The sequence below is a fragment of the Caretta caretta genome, chromosome 1 (assembly GCF_965140235.1).
Source record: "Caretta caretta isolate rCarCar2 chromosome 1, rCarCar1.hap1, whole genome shotgun sequence".
In the NCBI taxonomy this organism is placed as follows: Eukaryota; Metazoa; Chordata; order Testudines; family Cheloniidae; genus Caretta; species Caretta caretta.
This window is the reverse complement of record NC_134206.1, coordinates 33,472,357-33,498,519: the sequence shown is the minus strand read 5'-3', so window position 1 is coordinate 33,498,519 and position 26,163 is coordinate 33,472,357. Positions and strand designations below refer to the sequence as shown.

At 40.5% G+C, this 26,163-nt stretch overlaps 1 protein-coding gene across 14 annotated transcripts in view; it reads right to left on the bottom strand.

Annotated features, from left to right (window-relative positions):
• The window catches only part of YAP1 (Yes1 associated transcriptional regulator), a 184,394-nt gene that overhangs the window by 73,249 nt on the left and 84,982 nt on the right, over positions 1-26,163 (bottom strand). For 8 of the 14 annotated variants that reach the window (XM_048843668.2, XM_048843687.2, XM_048843677.2 and 5 more), the window contains 2 exons: positions 11,261-11,376; positions 1,928-2,041 (listed from right to left, as the gene is read on the bottom strand). In XM_048843668.2, the coding sequence (XP_048699625.2) occupies positions 1,928-2,041; positions 11,261-11,376 (230 nt within the window). The remainder of the gene's footprint in view (positions 1-1,927; positions 2,042-11,260; positions 11,377-26,163) is intronic. The other 6 variants (XM_048843705.2, XM_048843716.2, XM_048843765.2 and 3 more) reach the window with 1 other exon arrangement.

Here is a 26,163-nt window from a genome sequence, read left to right as displayed (position 1 = left end):
ACTGTAAAACAATACATGGAAGAAGAGCAAAATACATTTCCTGCGTGATTACTTAAGTAAACATAATTGGCATCCCTCTTTATATTGTAAAAGGCAACGCTTTTTCTAAATAACTACTTCCTGTTTCAAACACAGATTACTATTCATATATTAAGTAGATTCTGAAGTTCAAATGACTAATACTGCTTTCATAACACACTAATAGGACTGCAACTCAGAAGGCTAGTATTAAGGGCAATATGGATAGATCTGCCAAAGATGACAATCTCCCATATATGCCCCACCTTTGACTCAGGTTGCACAGTGGTTCAACCTGTTTACAAGCTAGTCAGCAGCTTATAAACAAATTGTAATAATTCTGTGGTTTTCATAAGAACAGACGGATGTTTATATTTAAACATTTAGGACTACACAGTTGAAAAAAAACAAACTGAAATTTCTAGCAGCCATTTTAAAATAAAAGTGAAGTGCTGAGTTTGAGTTTTCCACTATAGTGTTTATATGGCATTCATGGAGTTAATGACTCTCCCAAAAGGGGCCCACAATTGTTGTTAGGTCAACCCCTGTAAAGCTTCAAAGGCTTTGTATCCCCTCAGCCTGACCTACCCAGTGATCTGCACACTGTTTTCATTTAGTTGCACTGAGTCCAAGACTAAAGCTTGAAAACCACAATGATCTGCTCTCTTTTTTATGACAGGTTTCAGAGTTTTTATACAGGTTTTTCCATAGCTCTGAAAAAAATACCTCACAAATCCACCCAAAGGAGCTGAAAATAGTGAATTATCTGGATAACAAATCAAGGAAAAGCTATTGTACCTATTAAAATTTGTAGACTTTTTGTAAAATATCATGACTTTGTACCGGAAACAAAAACAAAACAAAATACCCGAAGTACCTTAATGCTAAAACATGACTTGAGAAAATTATTACAATTCTGTACAGCTCAATGACCATTTGTATGATGCAGCTAGACTAGATCTGTGATTTCCACAATCCACTGTACTCTGTAGCTATATTCCATTATTGCAGTGGTGTTCAAACTGAGGTACATGAGCTCTCATCAGGGGGTACATGAGAAAAATCCTGTAAGGGCAGACAACTCATCGTGTTATCCCTTAGAGGCCTCCTTCCCGCCCTCTCTTCTCCCCGCCCCACGCCACCCCCCATTTTCATAGGTATATTATAACTGTCTCAGATGGAGGTATGTGGTAGACTTTGGAAAGTGATACTTAGGCTAAAAAGGTTGAAAAGTTTGTAACATTTTCTTATTGTATGCCTGAAAATTAACATTACCAAAAAAAAGTGAAAGATTAGTTCCTCTAATTTAAAAAGATTTTAATAATTTTATTGTCAGAAAATAACCACCGATGAGTATTTTCCACGCCTCAAATAACAGATTTTGATACAAGCAACACTATCACATATTTCTCAATACTGTTTAAAAACGGACACCTTTAACATGATCATCACTGTAGCAAGCTGGAATTATAAGCTGGTGTGTGATTCAAACGGATTTTGACAGCATGAGGATTATTATTAATGAGCTCGTTAGGATATCATAAAGGAAGGTAAATATTTCTTTTGGAAGCATCATTTTAGCTGGTAAAGATTTGCAATTGTGGGAGAACAGAGAGCCTGGATCAAATGTTTTATTCTGGTAAAGTAATTCCTGGATGCCACAAAAGTTGGGAGCCCTATGAGGCAACTGGTGAAGTCCTGACCTCTGGCATCAAAGATTTAGATGACAGAGAGAATATGAATTTATACTTATTTTTTAAAGGATATAATTAGGGTGTATGTGATTCAAATCAAAGTATTTTATCTTACTGCTAAAAATATTCCAAAGTTTGCCTGCGAAATGAAAATTTCTAAAGTGAACTGAAACTAAAGTGAATAAAAAAAATTCTTAAGTGAGATGAACTTTTACCAAAGCGTGGGTCAAGCCTTGGGTCTAGCCAAGATGTGGTCTTGTTCTTATGGTTTATGTAGTAAATTTCTCCATCCTGGGTCATGGCTTGTTCCCATCCATCAGGGAGTGGGCCTGCAATATAGAAGGAAGGAATTCATAGTAGGCTCTTGTTTGCTCCAGCTCAAAAATAGCTCTAAATAAAAAAAAAAATCCCAACATTTTACATGTAAAACAGTACATGAAACAAATAGTTTCAAGCTCATGTCTAACAGTCCTGGGAGGAGGGCAGAGAAGGGGGGATGAAGAAATCATACAAATGATATCATAAAGCATTTCTGCCATTTTATTAAAAATCTGGAGTTTGATTTTATAACTTTTGTGTCTTTTAATAGGTTTTGGCGCTTAATCCTTTGCTAGGGTCCATTCAGGGTAAAGGAATTTTAGGATACAAAACCAGCAATAAGTCGAGCCTGCCAGAATGAAACCAGTATGAGCACCTGAAATTGTAGCAGGGTAGGAAGTAATTCTCTCCCTCTAAGGGTGAAAGTTCATCTGGTAAGTAAGATTCAGCAGCAGCATGAAACTGACATGATTCTTCTGAAGTTTTATTTTGCTGCTCCTCCAACATAAGCAGGAGAGCAAAATTTACTGGAATCATCCCCCAACACTGTGAAAGTGCTATGGGCCGTAGCAGATACAAGGCATGATACTGCAGGGAGCGAGGGAGACAAAAAGTGATGAGAAAGTGGAGGAAGAGCAAATAAATAAGAAATACCACAAATGCACAGAGGCTGAAGGAGAAGGAAGGGTTATGCTATGCCCCACTCCCAGCAGGTAGGCCTGTACGTGTTATCTCAAAATCTCCCCTATAGCCGAATCCAGGGGCTATGCCTGAATGAGGAAACATGAAGGTCTTCTCTGGCCCCTCATCTACCAAATGACCTGCAAGATATGGGGTGGGGAGTTGCCACTAGAACACTGCTCCTGAATGCTACTTATTCTCACTTATAGTTTATCATGTCGTTGTCGTTGTCCTCCCACCCAATCATTCATCTGTATTTTCTTTAGACAGACTGTAAGCTCTTTGAGGTGGGACTGTGTCGTCCTCTGCCTTTGTAAATTACCTGCCACGTGTTGGGACACAAATTTATTTAACTAAGGGTGGGACTTTTTGTATCAGTGATTTAGATACTTGAAAAACACCATCCTTATTGCTTTGGATTTAAGCAATAAAAAGGGGCGCCTATACAAGGTTCTTGGTGCCTCCGCCACAAATATCAAGAAGATAGATAAAATTAAACAGAACTTCCTTCAACAGCCATCAGGCTCTTCTTCCCCTCCTCTTCAATCTAACATGCAACAAAATGCCAATAAGAACAATCTACAAAGGTTGGCTGGTCAGTGTTTGGCTAAGTTTTTAGAAGTCTTATATAGTACAGAACCGACTGGTATGTACACACAAATCACTCTAAACTTACAAGGCAGGTAGGTGAAATCACACAAAAAACTAGTATTTATTTTATCAGTTTAACATTGGAATAACCCTTCCCTATCATTTTGTTTTAGACTCCTGTTACTGCTGAAAGTTACAGTTGTGGGAAAATAGATTTTTGCTTAATCTTAAAAGAACTGTTCTTGAGAATTTTTAAAGAATAAATTAATATTTATTTGCACACAGAGGCCTCAATCAGGATCAGGCCTACATTGTGCTAGGTGCTGTTAAAATACATAGGAATTGTCCCTGACCCAGGCAGCTTCCATTTAAACTATGTTTCTGCTTTAAATTCCTGCATTCTGGTGCCAACTGGCTGCTCTGCACCTCCTTCTCTGTAGAATCCTGCATGGATACCTGCAGATTTTCAGGATTTAGATATAAAATTTGGATCTGCATCCATCTACGATCCACAAACATGGTGCACAGATGTGAAGAGGATATCTGCAGATTACCAGGGCTCTACTTCTCTGGACAGGAAGGTGGACTGTTCCACTACTGGAGATATGGCTCCAAGACTGCCTCCTTTCAAAGAAACCTCCCCCAAACACACTGACCTCAGCAACTAGCTATACACACAAAATGTGTAAACCAAGTAACTATATAATTATATATAACAGAAAGCTACTCAGTCTTCCTCATGAGCTACTGGTGGAGATGCACCACTTCCAAAAACTGTTTACAGATGTGAAAATACCCATGTCTACTGTTAATGGGATTTGTGCACCAGAATTCTGAAGCCCAAGGAATTAACCTGTCTGCTAGGGTCAGATCACATAAGAAGTCTGTACCAGTGTAGAGAACTGGAAACAGGTCTCAAGTCCCAGACTAACACCATCACCACTGAACTAACCTTGCTCTCCCCACATCTAAGACCATAAGAACATAAGACCTTAAGAATGGACATACTGGGTCAGACCAAAGGTCCACATTTAGCCCAGTATCCTGTCTTTCGACAGTGGCCAATGCCAGGTGCTTCAGAAGGAATGAACAGAACAGGTAATCATCAAGTGATCCATCCCTTGTCGCTCATTCCCAGCTTCTGGCAAACAGGCTACAGACACCATCCCTGCACACCCTGGCTAATAGCCATTGATGGACCTATCCTCCATGAACTTATCTAGTTCTTTTTTTAACCCTGTTATAGTCTCAGCCTTCACAACATCCTCTAGCAAAGAGTTCCACAGGTTGACTGTGTGCTGTGTGAAGAAATACTTACTTTTGTTTGTTTTAAACCTGCTGCCTATTAATTTCATTTGGTGACCCATAGTTCTTGTGTTGTGAAGCGTAAATAACACTTCCTTATTTACTTTCTCCACACCAGTCACCTCTTAATCCATGCATCCCAATGACACCAGACTCCAGAAAAGGACGATCTCACCTATCCCCTAGTCCCAGAGCCAGGAGATGACAGCTAGACAGGCAAAACCATTCAAATTCAGATGACTATGATGAAGATTAGAGAAAACTCCATGTCCTAATGGACGTAAAGCAAACGTTCTGCTGCACTTAAGGGTTTGGGGGCAGGTAGTTCCTAAAAGTAAGATACCCTGGAAGCAAAACTCCAACAGATGGCAGTCCATCTGCCTGTGTGGACCTGAGAGTGAAAATCAGCCCACTAGTCCCAGACCAAGGGAGCCATGAGCAGAATTTCATTTCTAGATTAACAGGATATCCGTGAACAGGGCTTGGAAGAAAAAAAAAAAAAGAGCTTGCTCACTTAGCTGTAGAGTAGGAAACCTTCCTTGGGAAGTGCCATCAACTTCTGCAGAAAACAAAACCGCTGCTACCTGCTACAGTGTTTTCTTCTCGAGTCTGTAAAAGAGCTCCCATGCCTCTGCTGTTGCTCATAGCTTCGCCACACTGCAGAGCGAAAACTAACCAGAGTCCTGTCTGCGTTCATTGCTGTTTAGTTTTCTGAACAACTGTGAAACTAAACAGAATCATGTCACTTTCATTGTGTAGCTGACTGAGCAATAGCAAAGCAAATATTGAGCCACTCACCAGGTGGAAAACTCAAAGGGTGGAGAAGAGGTAGAGCAGCAGACACTCTCTCTCGGGGAGGGGGGGGAGAGGGAGGGAAGGGAAGAAGAAGGAGGGGAGGAAGATGACAGACAGAAGACCTGAAGGTGTCAAGTATATTTCTTATATAATTATAGAAGTTCCACTGACTTCAATGGGAGCAGAGTGCTTCTGAAATTCTCACTCATATATGTGTAGTGTACAGAATACATATTTCTTTTCCGATGTAGATATTGGCAATTTCAATGACTGCTTTATCCAATATAGAATGTTTGATCACAAACACCTTCCCAATGCAAACAACATCCTGTTGCAACGGAAGTGAGCCTTCTTCCTGTTCTATTCATCTTTATTAATTTTGACACTATCTGGACAAAATTTTCAAAAAACTAGATTCCAATTCCAAACACAAGTTATCCTCTATAGAGAGTATTGAGATTCTGGCCCCGCCCTGAATAACTGAGGGTATAAATTAAGGAAACACAGAACATGTAAAAAGAAAAGGAGTACTTGTGGCACCTTAGAGACTAACCAATTTATTTGAGCATGAGCTTTCGTGAGCTACAGCTCACCTCAAATAAATTGGTTAGTCTCTAAGGTGCCACAAGTACTCCTTTTCTTTTTGCGAATACAGACTAACACGGCTGTTCCTCTGAAACAGAACATGTAGTTGCCAGAAGGGGTGGAAAAAGAGGACAGAAGGTAGATCAAACAAGTTTTATTAATGTATAGTGAGCAAATCTTACAATGTCTAATTTTTAAATAGAGATGGAGATAGGGCAGGAAGGGAACAAGACATTTCTTCTAAGGGTGATACATACAGCAAGTGGAAGTATGCACATAAATACTTACATCTGCCAACTTGATAACAAGTAAGTAATTAAGACCAAACAGTCCATAAATCCACAATTTGTCAAACTAAAGCAACAGCTAAACTCTAGTAGTAGAAGTCAGCTAATCCAGATAGTGCTATTATAAAACACCTTGAAGGTTTATTTTTAAATAAAAATTTCTGAGCAATTCACAAGGAGACAGTGGAATAGCTTCTCTTTATAACTAACTATCTATAACCGTCAGCCAGCCAACTCTGTGATCCTATCAACCAAAAACTTTTAGGTGCTTCGTAATATCAAATGGTCCAAATCCACCAAGATGTCCAACACTACATGGGAACAGAGTCTAAAAAGATGCACATGGAATAATTTTGTACATCCTTCACCTTTATTGTTACATGAGAAAAAACAAAACATATTGCAGGGAACTTTTCTTCCCTCACCCCCACTACTTTTCAAATCTCAATCTTCTAGCATGAGACTCTCACCAGAGTCGTAAACCTTCCATGGCTCAATTTCATGACAAGTTCCCAAAATGAGCAGCACCCCTCTAAATAAATGTAGCCCAACGTATGATGAGCTCTTACACACTTTTTTCATAATTTTTCTGATAAGCACATATAATATCCAGTTTTTACAGTGTACACAATATCATGAACTGTATGGAGAAAAGGTAAATTTGAAGCTAAAAATGAGCAGGAATCCTCAAGATAAAGGTAGTTGAAATTTACACCCTCCACAGGGCCCTGGTTCATTTGCTGCTATATTACCCACAAGGAGCTATAAACTACATATTTGCTTCTGTCCGCCTCTCTCACATGGCCATTTTCTTGCTAAATTCTAACCTAATTTAACAGTCACTTAAAATGTAGCTTTAAGTTCTGAGGATTTCTACCAAATACCACTAAAGAAAATTAATTCTGGGGGGGAGGGGGGGTATAGAAGGCAAAAGGAAGGAAACGAGAACACTGATGGAATTGATGGACAGCATTAAAATAAAAAAATCTATTGCCAAATTACATTTGTAATGTCTCTACATGTTTGGCTGAAGAGGGCAAATGGAGTGGCCTGATGGGTAAAATTAATGATTCAAAGGACACAATTATGTTACTTGTACACTTCCTTTGTGCAAAATCTTCCACACCAGTTCTATCAACTATGATAGCATAGAAAACTGACACGGTTATTTTTATTTTGAAATGTATATCTGTCTCTCACTAAGGTACCTGAGCACCTTATATCACTTTAATAAGAGACTTACCAAAGCTATGCAGCTTTTTCTATAGAACAGTGGTTCCCAACCCAGGGCTCTGGAGCCCCCTGGGGGGCCATGAGCGGGTTTCAGGGGGGCCATCAAGTAGGGCCTGCATTAGACTTGCTGGGGCCCAGGGTAGAAAGCCGAAGCCTCACTGCATGGGGCTGAAGCCCAGGGCTCTGAGCCCCGCCACCTGTGGCTGAAGCTGAAGCCTGAGCAATGTACCTTTGCAGGGGTCCCTGTGGCATGGGGTCCCAGGCAATTGCCTGGCTTGCTATCCCTTAACGCTGGCCCTGGCTTTTATATGCAGAAAACCAGTTGTTATAGCACAGGTGGGCCATGGAGTTTTTATAGAGTGTTGGCGGGGCAGGGGGCTTCAGAAAGAAAAAGGTTGTAAACATCTGCTGTAGAACTCTCAATCGGTATGTCTTTCAGTGGCACAGCAGAGGAGTCCAGAAACAACTATAAAGACCAATTTCTACTAGTAAATAGACCACATACAAAAACAAGTTATTTCTTCCCATTGTTGATGAGATGGAGAATTTTCTATTACTTCATTTAATCCAATTTGACACAGGAAGATTACATAGATTATTTTGTCTTTAATACTGCAACATCCCTTCCCACCAGTATGGTTCAAGAAATTTAGGCAGGTTACTTGGAACAAGCTCAAACCAGGAAGAGTGCAGCCATCTGCCTAACCATTTTTTTTTTTTTTTTTCAAAAGAGTATTGAGATCTCTGGAACAAGAAGCATTAGATCACATTTCACTGCCAGTAACAATATTCATGCCAGCAAATCCCAACTTTTGGCATCAAGGCATCAAAAAACTTTACTTTCCACCCTTACAAACCAATTCCTGAGGATAACTATTCAAATTAGGAAACTTAAGAAAACTATTCAGATCATTACTACTAGTAATAGTAAATATTTACATTATGGTAGCAACCAAAAAGCTTGAGGTCCCATTGTCCTGTGTGCTGTACTAACACAGAAAAACAATCCTTGCTCCCACAAAGGGAAGATACTTAGCAGTTGCCCATTTCATCCTTTCATTTCCCACTCTCTTTAGTCACACATTTAAGAATGCATTAATTACCAAACTCAGCAATAAAGTAAAAGAACAATGTATATGTGGCAAAATATGAAAGTATAGTTTAAAAAAATCAATTTTAATACATTAGGTACATTAAATCAAATTGGGTTGTCAATAGTAGCATCAATTTACAATGAATGCAGTCCTAGAATTCAATTCTCTCACAACGTACTTTTGTTAAATACAAGAAAATTTTGGAACTATCAACTCTCCAAGCGAATTAAAAGGGTTAAAAAAAATGTCAGCTGAAGTGTTTACTTGGCATCTCATTTTCTAAGTTCAATAGTCAAACCAGACAAAAATACGATAATCTTTTTTGGTAATACACAAGAACCCTGTGTTAATTTTTACACAGTTTCTTTACAGAGCTGATCAAAATCAGATTTTGGGAGGAGAATTTACTAGACTGATCTACAATGCGGAAAGCCCTATTTAAAAAAAAAAAACAGACTAAGTCATGAACATTCATGCACTTGCATTAAACAAGGTTATTTTCCCAGAAGTATGAGACACCAAAGAGAAATGTCAATTTTAGAATAAACTAAGTTTGCATTGTGTGCCACTTCACAAATATCGACATCACTTTCTTCCTCTCAATCTCTGCAATAAGGTGAGATGAAAGTCTTTAAAGACAGCTTAAAATACAGAACAGCACAGTTCGGCAGTGAAAATTTAGTTCTCTGGTATAAGCAGAGAGATAAATAAATCAGGGTTGTGATAGTGGGAATGCCTCATTTCTCCCGTTCCCTATTCCTCTGAAGTCTCCAGATAAAGAATCCTGCAGGGGAATCATGTCTGTAACTTTCCCATCATACGTTCCATACATTAACGGAAAAGTCATGGCTGAGTTAGATTATCTTTTCAGATAAGAGAAATCTTGGGATTTTTAACTGCACTCAGCCATGACCTCCTTAAATCCATCTAAGATCTCTTCATTTGTTTCGGGGATGGGGGAACTCCGACTGAACTCAGAGTGCTATCCCATCCCATTGCCTCGCCAGCAGTAAGTCAAGACAATGGCTTGACTTGCCTCCCCTTCAAAAGTCACAGCCACAAACTGTTCAATCTCATTTTTTGCCTGTTAATCTTTTGCTGCTGTCTGTAGTGTGTAAGCAGCAGCATAAAACAGATACAAACTTGTCTAAGCAGGGAATCAGATGCAGACTCGTCTAAAAGGGGAATCTCGAGCAGCAGAGGGGATATTTTATCTCTCTTTGGCACTGGTTAGACTGCTGCTGGAATAGTGTATGCTTTTCTGGTACCCATAGTTCAAGGAGGATGCAGATAAATTGGAGAAGGTTCAGAGAATAGCCATGAGAATGATTAAAAGATTGGAAAACATGCCTTACTGTGATAGACTCAAGGAGCTCAACCTATTTAGAGTAACAAAAAGAAGGTTAAGGGGTGATTTGATTACAGTCTGTAAGTATCTACATGGTGACTATATATTTAATAATGGGTTCTTCAATCTAGCGGAGAAAGGTAAAACATAATCCAATGGTTAGAAGTTGAAGCTAGATAAATTCAGACTGGAAATAAGGCACACATTTTTAACAGTGAGCGTAAATAACCACTGAAACAATTTACCAAGGGTTGTGGTGAATTCTCCATCTCTGACAATTTTTAAATCAAGATTGGGTATTTTTCTAAGAGATATACTCTAGGAATTATTTTGGGAAAGTTCAATGGACAGCGTTATTTAGGAAGTCAGAACTAGATGATCAAAATGGTCTCTTCTAGCATTGGAATATATGAATCTATATGCAGAGGACCAAAGAGGCACAAGAATGATCTTGAGGATGTAATGGTGATGAAGAGGCAGACAAAATAAAAATTAGACTTGGAGAGGAAGGAGCAGACAAAACATGAGGAAAGCCACAACAGCTATCACAAATTAGCAATGGGACCAAGATGATTTGCTTGCTCGCTAGAGTAGCAGGGCCAGGGAGCACGTGGAAAATAGTGAATTTTAGCCTATGGGAGTGTGCACCTTGCATTACTCTCGAGTGATGCCCCACAAGCTAGCTGAAAAAGCTGTGTTGACAGGCTCCAGGAGAAGCCAAATATGGTACTCCATCAGCTAAAGGAATGGTCACCATGATATGGGAACTTAGGAGTGGAGGAGGAGGAAGGAAAACATTGCATTTCCTCTGCCAAAAGGACTTTTCTTTTTGTGGGGAGATCTTCAAAAACAGATGTGAGAGAAACAGCCAGGTGGGAAGAACAAAATTCAAAAAGGCAGGAGGATATGTGCAAGCACACCTCTGAAGGGGAGAAAAGAAAATAAACAACGTATTTAATATTTAGGAGGAAGATTTAGTTTACCACCTCATCTCTTAAAAAGTTAGTGTCCTCCATTAGAAAGCACAACAAAAATTAAATTACACTTATGCTGATGTTACAAATTCATGTCATCCCTTCAGCTCACGTCATCCAGTTGCTTAAGGCATCAAGATTTATGCATTTACATTTTAAAAAGGAAAGAAATATAATGTTTCTAAATTAGTGGAAAGAAACTAGTAAGGGCAGGGACATTGAGAGGAATTGTACTTTGTTATTGCAGAAGTTGAAATTTTGTCAAAAAGTTGTTCATGCATTTGTAATGCCTTTCTTGGAAATATAAATAGAAAAATATTTATATATGTTTGCTTACCTGATGCTGAATTCATTATGTTCTGTTGCACTGGAGGACTGGTGGGGGCTGTAACATTCATCTGTGAAAGTATCGCCTTCCTAGGGTCTTGCCATGTTGTTGTTTGATCAATGTGACTGAGACAAAACAAAACAGAGTTAGACAGAGTCTCACGTATTCACAACAATGCTGTGCTAGAGTAGACAAAGTCTAAAACAGAGATTAGAAAACCCACACAGCAAAAGCATAATTCAAAACTATTAGCAAAAAACCTTATTCAGTCAGTTTTCCATAGGCCAGATTCTGAAATCTTTACTCTAGTAAGTAGCACTTTCTCCAGAAACAGTCTCATTGATTCCACTGGGAACAATGGTGGTGAAAAGGGTATAAGAAACTGGCCCCTTGTGTTTTAAAGTATCTGTTCACAATCTCTTTTACCCTTCTACTTTATTACTTCTCATGTTTAGATGAGACTACAAAATCTTTCAAAACAAAAACAATTATGCCTATAATCTCATGCAGAATCAAGTAATTTAGTATAGTGTTAATTCCCCAAGCATTGACTATTAATCAGCTAATCAGTAAATCATTAGAGACTGACCAGACAGTACAGTCTATCAGAGTATTAAGTAATATGAGGGCTTCCCAATTTTTTTCTTTACGTGGACCATATTTTGAAATAGATTGTCTTAAGGACCACTTTCCTGCCCACTGACAACTAAATAGCCTCACTGTGGCAACCACAGCAATTGTATACTTGGAAAAGTAAAATAAAAAAAAAACAAAAATGTTTAGCTGCTTTTCAGTCTATTGGGGAAAACAGTAAGGAATGAACCACAACTATGTGATGAGATGGCTTTCTGCAGACCACCAGCACGTGCTCTGCAGACAACCAGAGTTCCAGAAAACGCTGTGGGAACCACTGATTTCAAGGTAACTTGCTCAAAAGCTGGGGATGGCATTCGTAGCCATCATTCACACAAAAATTGAAGCCATATCAAGTTCACCACCAGCAACTTCATTGTCATGTTAATAAATATTCATAATATGAAAGAGAAGGCTATTTAGGGAGTGGGATAAATAACCACATTTCTCTCCATATCACATCCATTAGGATTGCTCTGAAAGTGCACATAAAAATATTAAACTCAGATATGCACCAATCTTTTCTACAGGAAATACAGTAACTCCCCACTTAACATCCTCTCGCTTAATGTTGTTTCCATCTTACGTCCCTGCTCAATTACAGAACATGCTCCATTTAAAGTTGTGCAATGTTTTGTTATAACATCGCTTGGGTGCCTGCTTTGTCCATAGCTGGAAGCCCCCTTATCAGCTCCCCTACGCCCACCCACACACAGCGCCTCCCGCCTGCCAGCAGACCCCACAGATCAGAGCCTTCCCCCTCCTCCCTCTGCCTCCTGCCCATGGCAATCAGCTGGCTTGTGGTGTTCAGGAGGGAGGGGAGAGGAGCGAAGACTTGGCGCGCAGGCTCCCCCACCCTTCCCTGCCTCTTGAATACTGCAAACCAGCTGATTGCCATGGGCAGGAGGCAGGGGAGGGAGGAGGGAGGCTGCGCGCCAAGTCCTCGCTCCTCCCCCCTCCCTCCTACCACCTGAACGCTGCAGGCCAGCTGACTGCTGCAGGCAGGAGGCAGGGGAGGGAGGGGGGAGGAGCAAGGATGCAGTGTGCAGAGTAAAAGGGGAGAAGAAGAGGAGGGTGGGGGGGGAGGGGTGGACTGGGCAGGCCGAGGGTTAAGCCCCCCCCCAGCTGCTTGCAGAGTAGGGGAAGCTGCTGCTGCACAACATGCTTCTCCTAGCTTACAACACCTTCAGCCTCCTTGCCTGCCTCATTGTCTCCAGTGCCAGGGGGGCTGTACCCTGTGTGGGGTAAGGTGGTTGCACCTCCCAACTATAGTACTGTACTATATGGCAAAAAAAAATTTCCCTGGAACCTAACCCCCCCCCCCATTTACATTCATTCTTATGGGGAAATTGGATTCACTTAACATTGTTTCACTTAAAGTCTCATTTTTCGGGCACAAAACTACAACGTTAAAGTGAGGAGTTATTGTATTGTTACTATGCAGTGTTCAACCAATCACCTAATTTGATATCAGGAATGATTTTCCACACTGTTGGTGTTTTGGCTTTCTTTGGGACATATGGGCATGTCCAATATAACCCGTTTCTAATACGGAAGTACTAAATTTAATACTGAAATCTAAACTGGCCAGGGATATCCAGATTTAAAGCAGACATTCCATCCATAAATCATCCTGTCATGTCTAAGTTCCAATGTGCTTGGTATGCAAGATCATGCACGGATATGAACATATACAATGCGTATGTCATACATAAAGGAACAAATTAATGATGGGAGTGTCAGCCTTCACTGTGAATTATCCATTTGTGTGTCAGTGTTGCTGCTGTGTTTGCACACTAAGCCACATAGTAAAAATCCTTATTTACTTTTCCTTACAGGCACCCCTGTGTTTTTGGAATAGCCTCCACTTCTGTTCCAGATCCTGGTTTCTACTGGCCACAGATTATTAGTTATACACTTGAGCAAAGCATGGAAAGTATTATTTTCACTCGTTTATTATTCAACATTGCTCTACAAAGGAATTTAGCTAGACCAAATTGGATCACAGAAGAACCACCCACCGAAATTTAACAGTTTCTCATATAATGATATCAACAAAGTAGTTTAAAGTTTTTTAATATAATATTTGGTTAATATTTTAAAGTGCTATACACTATTTTAGTAATTATATAATAGACATATTGTTTAGAGCTGATCATATTAATCTAAACTGGTGGTCTAATTTGAAAAATGGAGATTACTTATCTGGAACTGGAGGTTCTTTAAGATGTGTAGTCCCTATCTGTATTCCATATGTGGATACACATGTGCACCATGCACCTGAGGTCGGATATTTCTAGCAAGTAGTGTTTGTTGGTCCACACATACACTGTTCTCCTCATCCTCTGAGCCAAACGTATAAGGGGCAGTGCAGATAGATGCCTTTCTAGTTCCTTCTTACCCTGAATCCAGTCATGATCCGCAACAGAGAGGAAGGAGAGTGGATAGTGAAACACACACAGGGACCACACATCTCGAAAAACTTCCAGTTACAGATAAGTAACCTCAATTTCTTCTGTGAGTGCTGGTCCCTATGTGTATTTCACACATGGGCAACTGTTAAGCAGTCATCAAACAAGGGGAGGGGGTGAGGATGCAGTTGGTGTAGATGTCTAATACTCCTGTCCCCACAGCTGAATCTGCAGAAGAGGTCTGGACTATTGTCTAATGTTTGGTGAAAGTAAAAATGATGGAGCTCCAGGTAGCCATCCTACATATGTCCTAGCTAGGTCTCGAAGAGAAGCTGCAGAAGAAGTTGTTTTGCTCTAATGGAGTGGGCGCTCCGGGAGAGGAATATGAGTCAGATGATAACAATACAAGGATGAGCTAGAGAGCCACTTAGAAAGTCTCTGAGCAGGTAACGCTTGTCCTTTAGGTTGATCCCTAAAGAAACAAAATAGTCTAGGTGTTCTCCGAATTGATTTGTTCCATGCAGGTTGAACCCCAAAGTCTATTGGATACAGAGAGAGTAAACTAGTATCTCCTCATTGGAAGCATGAGGTTTTGGAAAGAATACTGGTATGTGAATAAGTTCATTGATATGAAACTCAGAAATTATCTAAGGGATGAATTTTGGGTGGAAATGAAGGGAAACCTTCTCTTTATGAAATACGGTGTATGATGGGTCTGCCATAAGCGTCTCCAGTTCACTCACTCTTCTGGCAGATGTGATGGTGACTAAGGAGGCAACTTTCATAGAGAGATAGGACATTAAGCAGGTGGTGAGGGGGTCAAAAGGCAGTCTGGTAAGTACTGCAAGAACAAGATTAAGATCCCACTAAGTTGTTCATTTTGCCACTGGTGGCAATGTCCTAATGAGGCCCCTCAGAAATCTGGTTGTAGTGGGATGAGTGAAAACAGTATAGTCTTCAAATGAAGGATGGAAGGTACTGATTGCTGAAAGAAGGACCTGCACCGAGAGAATGGAAAGACCTGATATCTGGAGAGTGAGTAGATAGTCTGGATTAACAGGAATTCCTGTGAATTCAGGGGATATGGTTCTGCTGTATACAGGTGGAGAAATGTCTCCCTTTGCCCAGATAGCATTTTCTGATGGAGTCCTTTCTACTTTGCTTGAGAATACATTGAACAAACTCTGAACATGAATGTTCCAGGTCTGACACCCATCGAAATATGGAGGTGGAGCCGTGAGATGAAAAGAGCTTGGGTTGAGGTATCTGACCCCTCACTGGCATGACATTCATAGAAGATCTGAAAATCAAAACTGCCTGGGCCAGTTGGGCGTGATAAGAATGAACCAAGCTCTACTATGGTGAATCTTTTGTAGGACCTGTGATATCACTGGGATCGGAGGAAAGGCATACCTGAGGTAGTTCATCTAGACGGGTGTTACACTAGAGCCTTGGCCCAGAGCTGCTCTTGAGCAGTACAGAGGAAACTTTTTGTCTGTCTGGGAGGCAAACGGGTACAAGAATAGGTGAGGATCTTGTTTACGACACAACAACATAGCTCCCATTCGTGGTCTGTGGAGAAGTATATGCCGAGATGGTCTGCCAGAGATCTGTACACCTAGAAGGTATATATGTTGCTTCAGAGAGAAGAAGGGATCCTGCTCCACCTGGTTTATGTAGAAAACAGCTGTCATGTTGTCTGACATTATCTGAATATGGTGGGACCAAATGAGTGGAAGGAATGCATTGCAGGCTAGATGTACCACTCTCTAGTAGGCGGATATGCATCCTGGCATCCTAAGAGACCAAGTGCCTTGTGCAATGTGTTTATCCATGTGGGCTCCCCTAACTATGAGAGATGCATCTGTGATAATGGTCACATCAGGTGTGGGTGTAAGGAAAGGGTCTTCCACACACTCACTTGGCTCTATCCTCCAAACTACAGAAGCCATGACCTTTGTGGGAATTGTTATCCTAGTATTCATACACAGACCACAGCTAGGCCTGTAGGTAATGGAAGTGGAGCCTGGCAAATGGTGTTACATAAATACATGAGGCCATGTGGCCTTGTAGGGAAAGGCAGACCTTGACTGTGGTCTGAAGGTGACTTGTCTTACCAAGTTGTTCACAACTAAGACTTGATCTACACTACATACTTAGTTTGATATAACTATAAAGTTTATGGTCTTTGTGGGAATCAAAGTGGAATTTTCCATATTGACCAAGGAAGGTAGCAGACAAATTAGGAATAGGGTAGACAACTGAACTTTTCTGCTGGATCTACCCATCAGAAGCCAAAAAGAAAAGGAGTACTGGTGGCACCTTAGAGACTAACCAATTTATTTGAGCATGAGCTTTCGTGAGCGCTCACTTAAAGTGAGCTGTAGCTCACGAAAGCTCATGCTCAAATAAATTGGTTAGTCTCTAAGGTGCCACCAGTACTCCTTTTCTTTTTGCGAATACAGACTAACACGGCTGTTCCTCTGAAACCATCAGAAGCCAGTTGCCAAGCTCATCTGGGCTGCCACCACTGAAGTCCTTTGTGAAGTCCCTGGATTCTGTAGTTAGACTGAATGGGAGCACTCTGAATTGGTATTGGATCTTGTCTTACCAAGAATCTGAGGAACCTATTGTGGGATGAGAGAATGCACACATGAAAGGAGGCATCTTTCATAACAAGAGCCACAAACCATGTGCCCTCCTTGAGAAAAGGCATTATTAATGCCAATGTGACCATGAGAAATTCTGGATTTTCAAACAAAGATGATGAGTGGTCATAGATCGAGAATTGGTTTCCAACCTCTGATTTTGTTGGGGGAAAAAGAAATATGGGAAATAGAACCCTTTCCCTTGATGTTGAGGTGGCCTGTGTTCTATAGCCCCTCGCTGAAGAAGAGACTCCACCTCCTGATGGAGGTCCTCTGAATAAGAGTGGTCCCTAAAAAGGGGGTTTGTGATGGGGAGGAGACACAAACTTGATTGTGTAGCTGGAGTGAATAATCCTTAGCATCCACTTGTCCAACCTTACTGCCCTCCAGTTGTGAGTAAAGTGGGTGAGGTGGCCAACACAGGTTTGGGGGGCAGTGAAGGATGGCATTAATAGAGGAATGTGGCTCTTGAGCATCCCATCAAAAGGAACACCTGGATGGTGGGTGGGCTTGCGTGGCAGCAGTTGAGTGGAAGAAGTCACAAATCTGGGTTTTTGTATCCTCTTGCACTTACGTGACAGTTCATAAGAACACAGGTGATAAAAGTGTTGAGGAGGTGGTCTCGGCTTATAAACCTGCTTATGGTGCCTTCTCTCTGAAGCCAGGGTATAAATACCCAGGGAGAGTAGGGTTGTCCTAGAGTCCTTATGTGGGTGTAGCGACTCACCTGTCTCTTCAATGAAGAGATTAGACTCATCAATGGGCAAGTCCTCACTGGTATTCTGAACTTCCCTAGGTAACCCCAAAGAGTGAAGCCAGGTCTCTCGCCTCATGACTATAGCCATGGCAATCACTCTGGATGCAGTGTCAGCTGCATACACCACCATTTGGAGAAAAAATTTGCTTTCAAGAATGAAGGCTTGGAATTGAGCCCCGTCCTCCAGTGGAAGTTTGCCCTTGAATTCCAGAAATACGGATTAATTTGTGAATTCATATTTTGCTAACAGGGCCTGGTAGTTAGCAATTCTGAATTGAAGGCTGATCAGTGAAGATGCCTTGATTTTCTGGGGAGGAAGGTATTTAGCACCCTTATCTGACAGAGTTGCCTTGGTCTGACGCCACCTGGATCTTTCTGTGACTGCCTGCTCCACCAAGGAATTGGGCACTGGGTGGGTAAATAAGAACTTTGCCCTTTCAGCTGGAATAAAATAATGTTTTTAGCCCTTTTCAGGGCACAGGAGGCTGGGGCATGGAATACTGCCCTGGCAGATTCCATTAATGGCCTCGTTTACTGGGAGGGCCACCATGCTACGGCCAGAGGATTTTAAGGTGTCTGGGAGTCTATGTTACATGTCACTGACCTGTTCAAGAGGGATCCTGAGCTTCATTGCCACCCTCTACAAGAGCTCCTAGTATTGCCTGCGGTCATCAGGCAGAGACAGGCATGACAGAGCGACTATCTGATCTGGTGCTGAGGATGACACACCTCTTGGAACTGTCCAGCGGAGCCAACTCAACTTCCTCCTCTGTGTACTTTGATGGGCTGGGCACTACTGATCAGGGAAGAGGGATGGTGTGATTCTCATTCAGATCCAGGGCATCTAGTATATGGATCTATGAGCCCTAGCAGGGCCAGTATGAAGCGTTGACTGGTTGAGGAGGACCCCAAGGTTTTGGACACCAACAGTCCCTGGGTAGCCATTTCTGGGAGGAAGGCAGCTCCAAGACTGAGGAATTTGTATCCAGACTGGACTCTCTCAAAGGGGTGAAGATTCTCCAGAACATCAGACTCATCTTATGAAAAGGTAGGTTCAAATTCTACCTATAGTACCGGTGGAAGCATGCTCCGGTCTGTGGATGGGGTACGAGAGAGGCCATCTCTCTTTGAGGTGTTGTCAGGAGGAGGAACGGACCTGAAAGAACAGGAGATTGTAGGTAGGGTAAGACAAAAATATGCTCTGGTGAGTTTGAGGAGACAAGGAGGTTGGACCAATGGATACAGCATATCTAAGAAGACAGCTCTTGGCATATCCTTTCTGAAGTATGTTGGTGCCATCGAATGGAAGTCCAACATAGAACTTCCAACCAGAGACTGTGTGCGCCCATCTGTTAGCCTGTGAATTAGAGCCGGAGCCAGAGCCAGAACCAACAGATCCTTCTTCCTTTGCAACTTCTCTTCTCTATGCGAAGATTTATGAGAACCGGGGTCTTTAGGAGGGCATGCAAGGACTTGTGCAACTTGGACTGAGGCAGACAGGGATTCTTTTTCTTAGAGCAGATCTAATGGGAATGCTTATGTTTATCCTCATGTCCCCTACTTTCGTGAGAGAGTTTCTTAGGCTTAATGTTTTTGGCCTCTGCGCCAGGGGTCATGCATAGACAGGTGCTGCTTGCTGTCTGAGGCTGAGGCTGCTGTATAGGGGAATCTCCCAGGCCTGGATCCAACTGAGGTCTCATTGACTTCTCCATGAAATGTTTCTGCAGATGGAGCTCTCATCTCTTGTGGGTTTGGGGAGGGAATAAGTGACAACTTGGCAGTGATCTGAGCCTCCCCAAAGCAGTAAAGGCAGCGCTGGTGTTTTATCACTGATGGAGAAGGAGCAGATACAGCAGATACAGTTCCTGAACCTCTCAACTCTGGGCATGGCCTTTCTCTGTGGGGAAAACTCCCTGAGGTGGGGAGAACTACACTAACTATAAACATTAAAAGACTAAATACCAAAACTATGCACAACACATATATTTATAGATTAGACGTTAGATGAAAATAGTTTTGGACACAGAGGATTGTGACTCAGACCATACCACGGTAAGAAGGAAATAGAAACACATTGGTCTTCACTTCCCTTTATACCCTCGATTCAGAGCACGAGGAGAAAACTGTACATTGGCAAATCAACAGACACTATTTCCTAGAAATCTCTGATCTCAGGTGTAAGGTGCACATGTGTACCCATGTGTGGAATACACATAGGGACCAGTACTCGAAGAAGAATTTGCAATTATTCTGACTGTCACTACAACTGTGTACAATAAGTGCTCCTAACCTTAATACTTCAAAACAGGATATATTCCTTCTCCCTGGGAGCTTGCACCAACATTGTGTGTATAAACTATAGCCCAATTTTGCATAACCTAGCCAATCATTTCTTCTTTTTAGTTCCTTTTTATTGTATTACTATGGTGCCTAGAAGCCCTAGTCATGGACCAGGACATCATTTTGTTAAGTGCTGTACAGACAAAACAAAAAAGACAATCCTTGCCTTTTAGAGCTTACACCTTCACGGGACTATGTAGAGACTTACTAAAAATTCTATGAAGTCAATTTACTGAGACTAAAGAAAACAGATTAGACTGCACTAAGTAATTCAAGTAAAAAGTTTTAAGAAGTCAATTTTAAGTTTTGTCTTTAGGATAGAAAGCATACTTTTAAATAATTGTGAAGAAACAGATACCAAATACAAATCAATCACAACCTCAAAGGTGTGTTAGGATTTGGAGTGTCTATTCATAAGGATTTAATTTGAGTTCTTAATTGTTAAATGGACTGTTTTGTTAATATTAAATGTGTAATATTGTAAAGTGACCTTGGGTACTTCCTTTCATTTAAAGAAATGTATTCTTTTTTGTATTTTTAATAGTTGTATAGGCACCTAGACATTTAGTAAATCTAAATATATAAATGAAGATAGTTCCACATGCTGAACCAAGATATTTTGATATTCCCAAAGAGCATAAATATTTATTCATCCTAAATTTAGCTCTTAGAACAATATAGATAGCATTCCATAGCTACACATCCTGATTAAATTGAAAACATGATTTTTCCAGTAGCTGTACCAAAGATATTGAAAACACACTCAACAGGAAACTAAAGGAAAAAAAAGAACACTCAATTCTAGGCCAGAACTCACTGACCTATTGAACTTTAAAATAGTTATAAAAATAGTGGTGAATGTCATTTTCAGTGAAAAATATTAATTCATATTAATATAAATCCCCACTCTGCCACCAGGAAAGGCACGTTATCAACTCTTCCCACCAATAGGAAAAAATCCACAAGTATTGCAGGGCCAATTAAAATAGCATCACTGTGCCCTGCTAGCTGTGAAACAGCAACTAATTTCATGCAAGGATGTCTAAAGTTGTGCTGACAACCAACAAAACTAGTACACAAGCTATCAGAAGTTCAGTTCCATTAGGAAACAGACAGGGAAATATCCATGTTTATCAAATGCAGTAAGACATAATAAGCCAAAAGGTTTTTAACCATTGTTTATATAAATAGGGTATTACATTCAATACAGAATAAACAGATTGCAGCCCCTGTCAAAAATACTTTCAATAGCTAGGACTAAGCAATTTTTCTTATTTGGAAAGCTGCTCTTATTGCCAATTAATTTGGAACAGCAATGAAATCAGGTAAAGATAACATAGATGTAAAAAATGTTGCTCCGTAATTTTTCATCGAAACAATGTGTTTAAATCACAGTACCAGCATGTGCCACCACCCTTTCCATTTCTAATTTGTCAAGTACGCTTACTCAGAATTCCACAAAGAATCACCAAACTCAAGATTACACATTTGATTATTGCAGTTTATCTAAAATTAACATGGTGTGTGTGTGTGTGTGTGTGTGTGTGTGTGTGTGTGTGTGTGTGTGTGTGTGTGTGTGTGTGTGTGTGTGTGTGTGTGTGTGTGTGTGTGTGTGTGTGTGTGTGTGTGTGTGAGAGAGAGAGAGAGAGATTTATATATATATATATAAAAATAAAATGTATATTTATGTGAGGGCCAGATTTGATGGTCTATAATATAGTGAATCAAAACTGCAAAATGACGGGCTCAAACAAAAGAAGATATCAGTAGCCTTCTCAAAACAAAAGTGCACATGAGAGGTGGGGCGGGGAGAGGGAAGAAGATGGTTTTACAGGAGTGTTAGTTTAGAAAGGTAACTACTTCACTTAGTAAGTTTATCATCTCTAAAGAGGCAACAGTGAAGTATTCGCCTTGGAACGTTATGCATAAAAAAAGTCACATAAGTCTGCCAGTCCCGGCTTCCACTTCAACCTAATCTAAAAATGTAAGGAACATAAAAATACCACTTCCTTGGGAAGTTATGAAGTGAAGATAAACCCATTCAAGACTACTATTCTGAAAATCTTCAGCTATGAATCCCCATAAGATTCCCAAATTTATGGAAATATATAATATATAAAATGTTACTGGTCTTTAAAAGAGAACTTAAAAAAATAACCAACTAATAAAAAAAACCAGGTAGAAGTGAAAAATTCCTAAATTATGAAAAAAAGCAAAAATCTGTGATGACAATAAAATGTGTTCCAATAATAAATTTAAATACTGTAATAGATACATGTCGACTTTTTAAAATCAACTGGTCCATCTAATTTTATGCATCAAGTACATAGCTACTTCTGATAGTGGTCAGATCTATGAAAACAATATGTTGCCAGATGGGAAAGAGTTTTTCCTTTCACTTTGAACAACAGTGTAGAGAAAGCTCTGCAAGAACATAGTATCCAATGTTTGAATTTGTTCACAGAGCTCTGGCACCAACATTACATTATTATTTCCTCCTTAAATGAACTGATTTTACAAAATAGCTCATTTATGCACTTGACACCAGAGCCAATTGTCACAGTCCCTACACTTAATTCATAAATCTCTTATAATATCTCAGCCAGCTACTGATGCAGCACAAACACCAACTACAGACAGGTTCATGTATGTCTTAAACATCTACAGAAACAATGAAAAAGACAAATGAATCATCATGCTCCCTAAGAAGGCTATATTAAACATAGTACAGGACATAAGCTAGAGCTCAAAAGACTATCAATACTTGAGCTAAAGAGTCCAATCTTTGTATCAAATGCATAGAACAAACATCAGGCTTTTAACAGAGACGGGTAGGCAATCTTAGAACACAATCAATTACAACACTTCCAGAATATTAAGGAAAGTAAACATGTCAGCAGCAATGAATGCCCTAAATCCAACATCTAGCCAGACAAGATGAGTGAAGAAGGCCACATATCTAGGTTATGTATATATGTAATGTCTAGGAGGGGTAAGTCTCTGCTGATTCCTTCAAATATTGGCCAAGTTTATGATGAAACCAATTAAAGCATTTCAATTTTGGAAGTTATGCTTAGCCCACTGTTATCTGCATGTAACAAGAGTATTTGTTAGCAGCGCATATGTCAACTCTGACGTCAAGAAGGGACACTTCCAAAATTCCAAGTAATGCAAAATTCAAATGGCATTTTTTAGAAGTCACATCACAATAAAAGTGAGTCTGAAGTTGTTGAGTTTTATTTTAAATTTAATCTGACATCAAGAGAGATTGGGAATGGCCACACTCCTGAAGACCCAGCCAACCAATCTGGGATGGTTTCAAATTACATTTTAAAAATTGATTCTCAGTTTCCTCCTCTATGGTCTCCAACCCCAACTGTGAAAAAAGCTGCCCTTGCTCCCAGGAAGATGAATATAAGGAATCTCACTGCACTTTCTGGGCCTATAGAAATAAGAGAAACACTTGAAAGGTTCACTCTTGAGATAATCCATAAGTGGGTTCCTTGAACTTTATGGATGCGCCCTAAGCCCTGCTTGGGGGAAGGGAAGGGAAAGTCTAGCCTTCACACAGCACAGCTATTTGGTCTCACTGAATCAGCAAGAAGTGGTTACATAAGGGTTAACTCAGAACTTGTTAAAGGGGACAAGGGAAATGGTCAGAAATAAGGAGTGGAGCTACCGAGCTCCTTGCTGCCAACTCTCCTGCTTGTTCCTCCTTCTCTTGGGTTCTCTCCCTCTCGTCCTCCAGGGCTGGCTATTTGGAGGAGAGTGAGAAAGCAGTGGGGCATGGCTGGCCCATAGTATGAGCAATGTCCAGTCACCCCAGGCAATTCTGTGCCCTTCCCTGATACCTCAGAGGCAACCAGAGGAGTAGAGAGGTTGTTCCAGCAAGAGAGGCCTGCCAGACATGCTATACTGGGAGCTGCTGTGGTCAGCTACCTCTGAATCAGAAGAGGGTTTTCTAACAATCCTGCTGCAGACTCCCCGCCCCCAAGTTAAACAGCCTAATAACACTTAAAATACAATAAGCTGAATATTAAGAATAAAAAGGATCCCTTCTTGGCCGTTTTGTTTCCTTGTTACTCTAAGCAGGAGGTATGCTAGACTTCCTGCAGGTGACAGATGCCGTTCAAACCGGATGGCTAGGTTTTCAGGGGTGTGGCCAGTTCCAGGCTGCCTTGACTGACAGGTCTGGGTCTGCCTCTGAGGAGGTGCAAGCAGGAGTAAGACCATTTGTAATGAATCTCATGCTTTCCCTGTGAAGAACAAAACCAGTCCATTTCCCATTGTCACCAGAATGTGCAGTAGTAATTAGAAAACATTTTTTCTTTAATTTTTAATGTATACTTCAGAAGTACAGCTTCATGTCAACCAACTAACTTATATTGCTCAACTTCTAACCACATAAAAATCCCACTGCGAAAGTCTATTTTTCTTGTTGGAGTCCCCCACCCCTTAGGCAAGGATTATCAAATGGGGAGTCCCCCCACCCTCTCTCCCCAACCTCTAAGAATGCTTTGGCCACTACACGTGTCTTCCCCGCCCCTTCCATTTTTCCAACTGTTCTTTTTTCTTTTGATTTTTATCACCTTACTTTTTTTTTGCTGATCCTTCTACCTAGTCTCCTCTCCCATAGCTTTTATTCCCTCCTAATTTGCCAGAACCCTCGATACTGCTGGGGTCAGGTGCACTTATTGTGGCCACCCAAGGCTCTGCTGAAATCCATAGAACAGAGAGAACGTCTTCCCCTGGCAGACTGCTGCTTGAGCCTGTAGCCCTATACTTGTGAGCTGCTCACACAACCCCCTCTCCACCATCCCCACTGTGGTGTCCAAAAAGGACAGAAGTTATTTACTGTGAAAAAATGTTTTTAGTTCATCTCAGCTTATTGCAGGGCTGAGAATCATGGGATGTGCTCAAAGAAGTCTTAGTATCATACACGAGGGAGTTTAGTGCCAGCATGGACACAGGAACTTGAGTCTTGTTTCACAGTCTGGCCACACTCACTTGAGCTGGGCTAACTCAAGAGTTATAGCTCAAGCGTAGATAACTTGAGTTAACTCTTCAGTGAAATCCTATGTTAAGCTATGTAGAACCAAAGGCCCTTCAAACTTCCTTAAAAACAAAACACTCACACACATTCTTTTGGAAAGAAAGCTGTACAAGAAACAAAAGAACTTATTTTGTGAAAGGTAGACAGGAGATGATCAGACTTATAGTGGAAAAGTTGTTACTAGATTATCTATAGTCATGTGACTACAGATTCATGCTATTTCCCACATTACTAAAACCATTCTCTGACATTTAATTCTAACGAAAATTTTTCTGGGTGAAAATGTATTATCAAGTTAAGACAGAAGAGATGTTTCGAAGGGTTATCATATCTTAAGTTGCTTGCAACCACCACTCCCCAAGACGCTTTGAATTTGCAAAGTGAATTTGCTTGTCTAATTTGACAAAAGATTCATTCAGTGTTATATACACTGTCATGCTAATTGAACAGGAAATGTAAACAACCATATTTGAGAAGAAAAGAAAGAATTATTTCCCAAACACAATTAACATTTCTATATAATAAATATTCTTTATAAAATTATTTTCTGTTGGCGGACTGGAGAGATAAAGATGCAAACTGTATGCTAATTAAGAATACAGATGGGATATAACTGCTTTGTTTTTGCCTTGATTAAGCATATATAAATTCAGAGAAACTAGGAGTTTGAGGCTTGAACAGAAAAAGCATGTAAAACAGATGTTTATAATGATTCTTAAACACATACAGAAATGTAAGTGCTAAACCATCCTCCTCCTCAGAAATAACATGTCAAGTCACAACTGAACCACCTTAAAGTCAAGGTGGAACATGAGAAAAGTAGAAAAGATTCTAGTCACACAGACTAAAAAGAAGTTGCAATCCAGGAAGCCCATGCTTTCAAAGCTCATAATACTGGCTCAGAAAAGTTTCCACCTTAAAGAAAACAAAAAGACTGCATCCAAGTGAGGAAATAGCTAGGTTTTATCCAACAACTGAGGGTATGGTATCGCTCTCCAGGAACTGAGACACCTAGACAGACACCCGACTAAAGTACCAAAGAAAAAGAATTCATCAACCAGCACCACAAA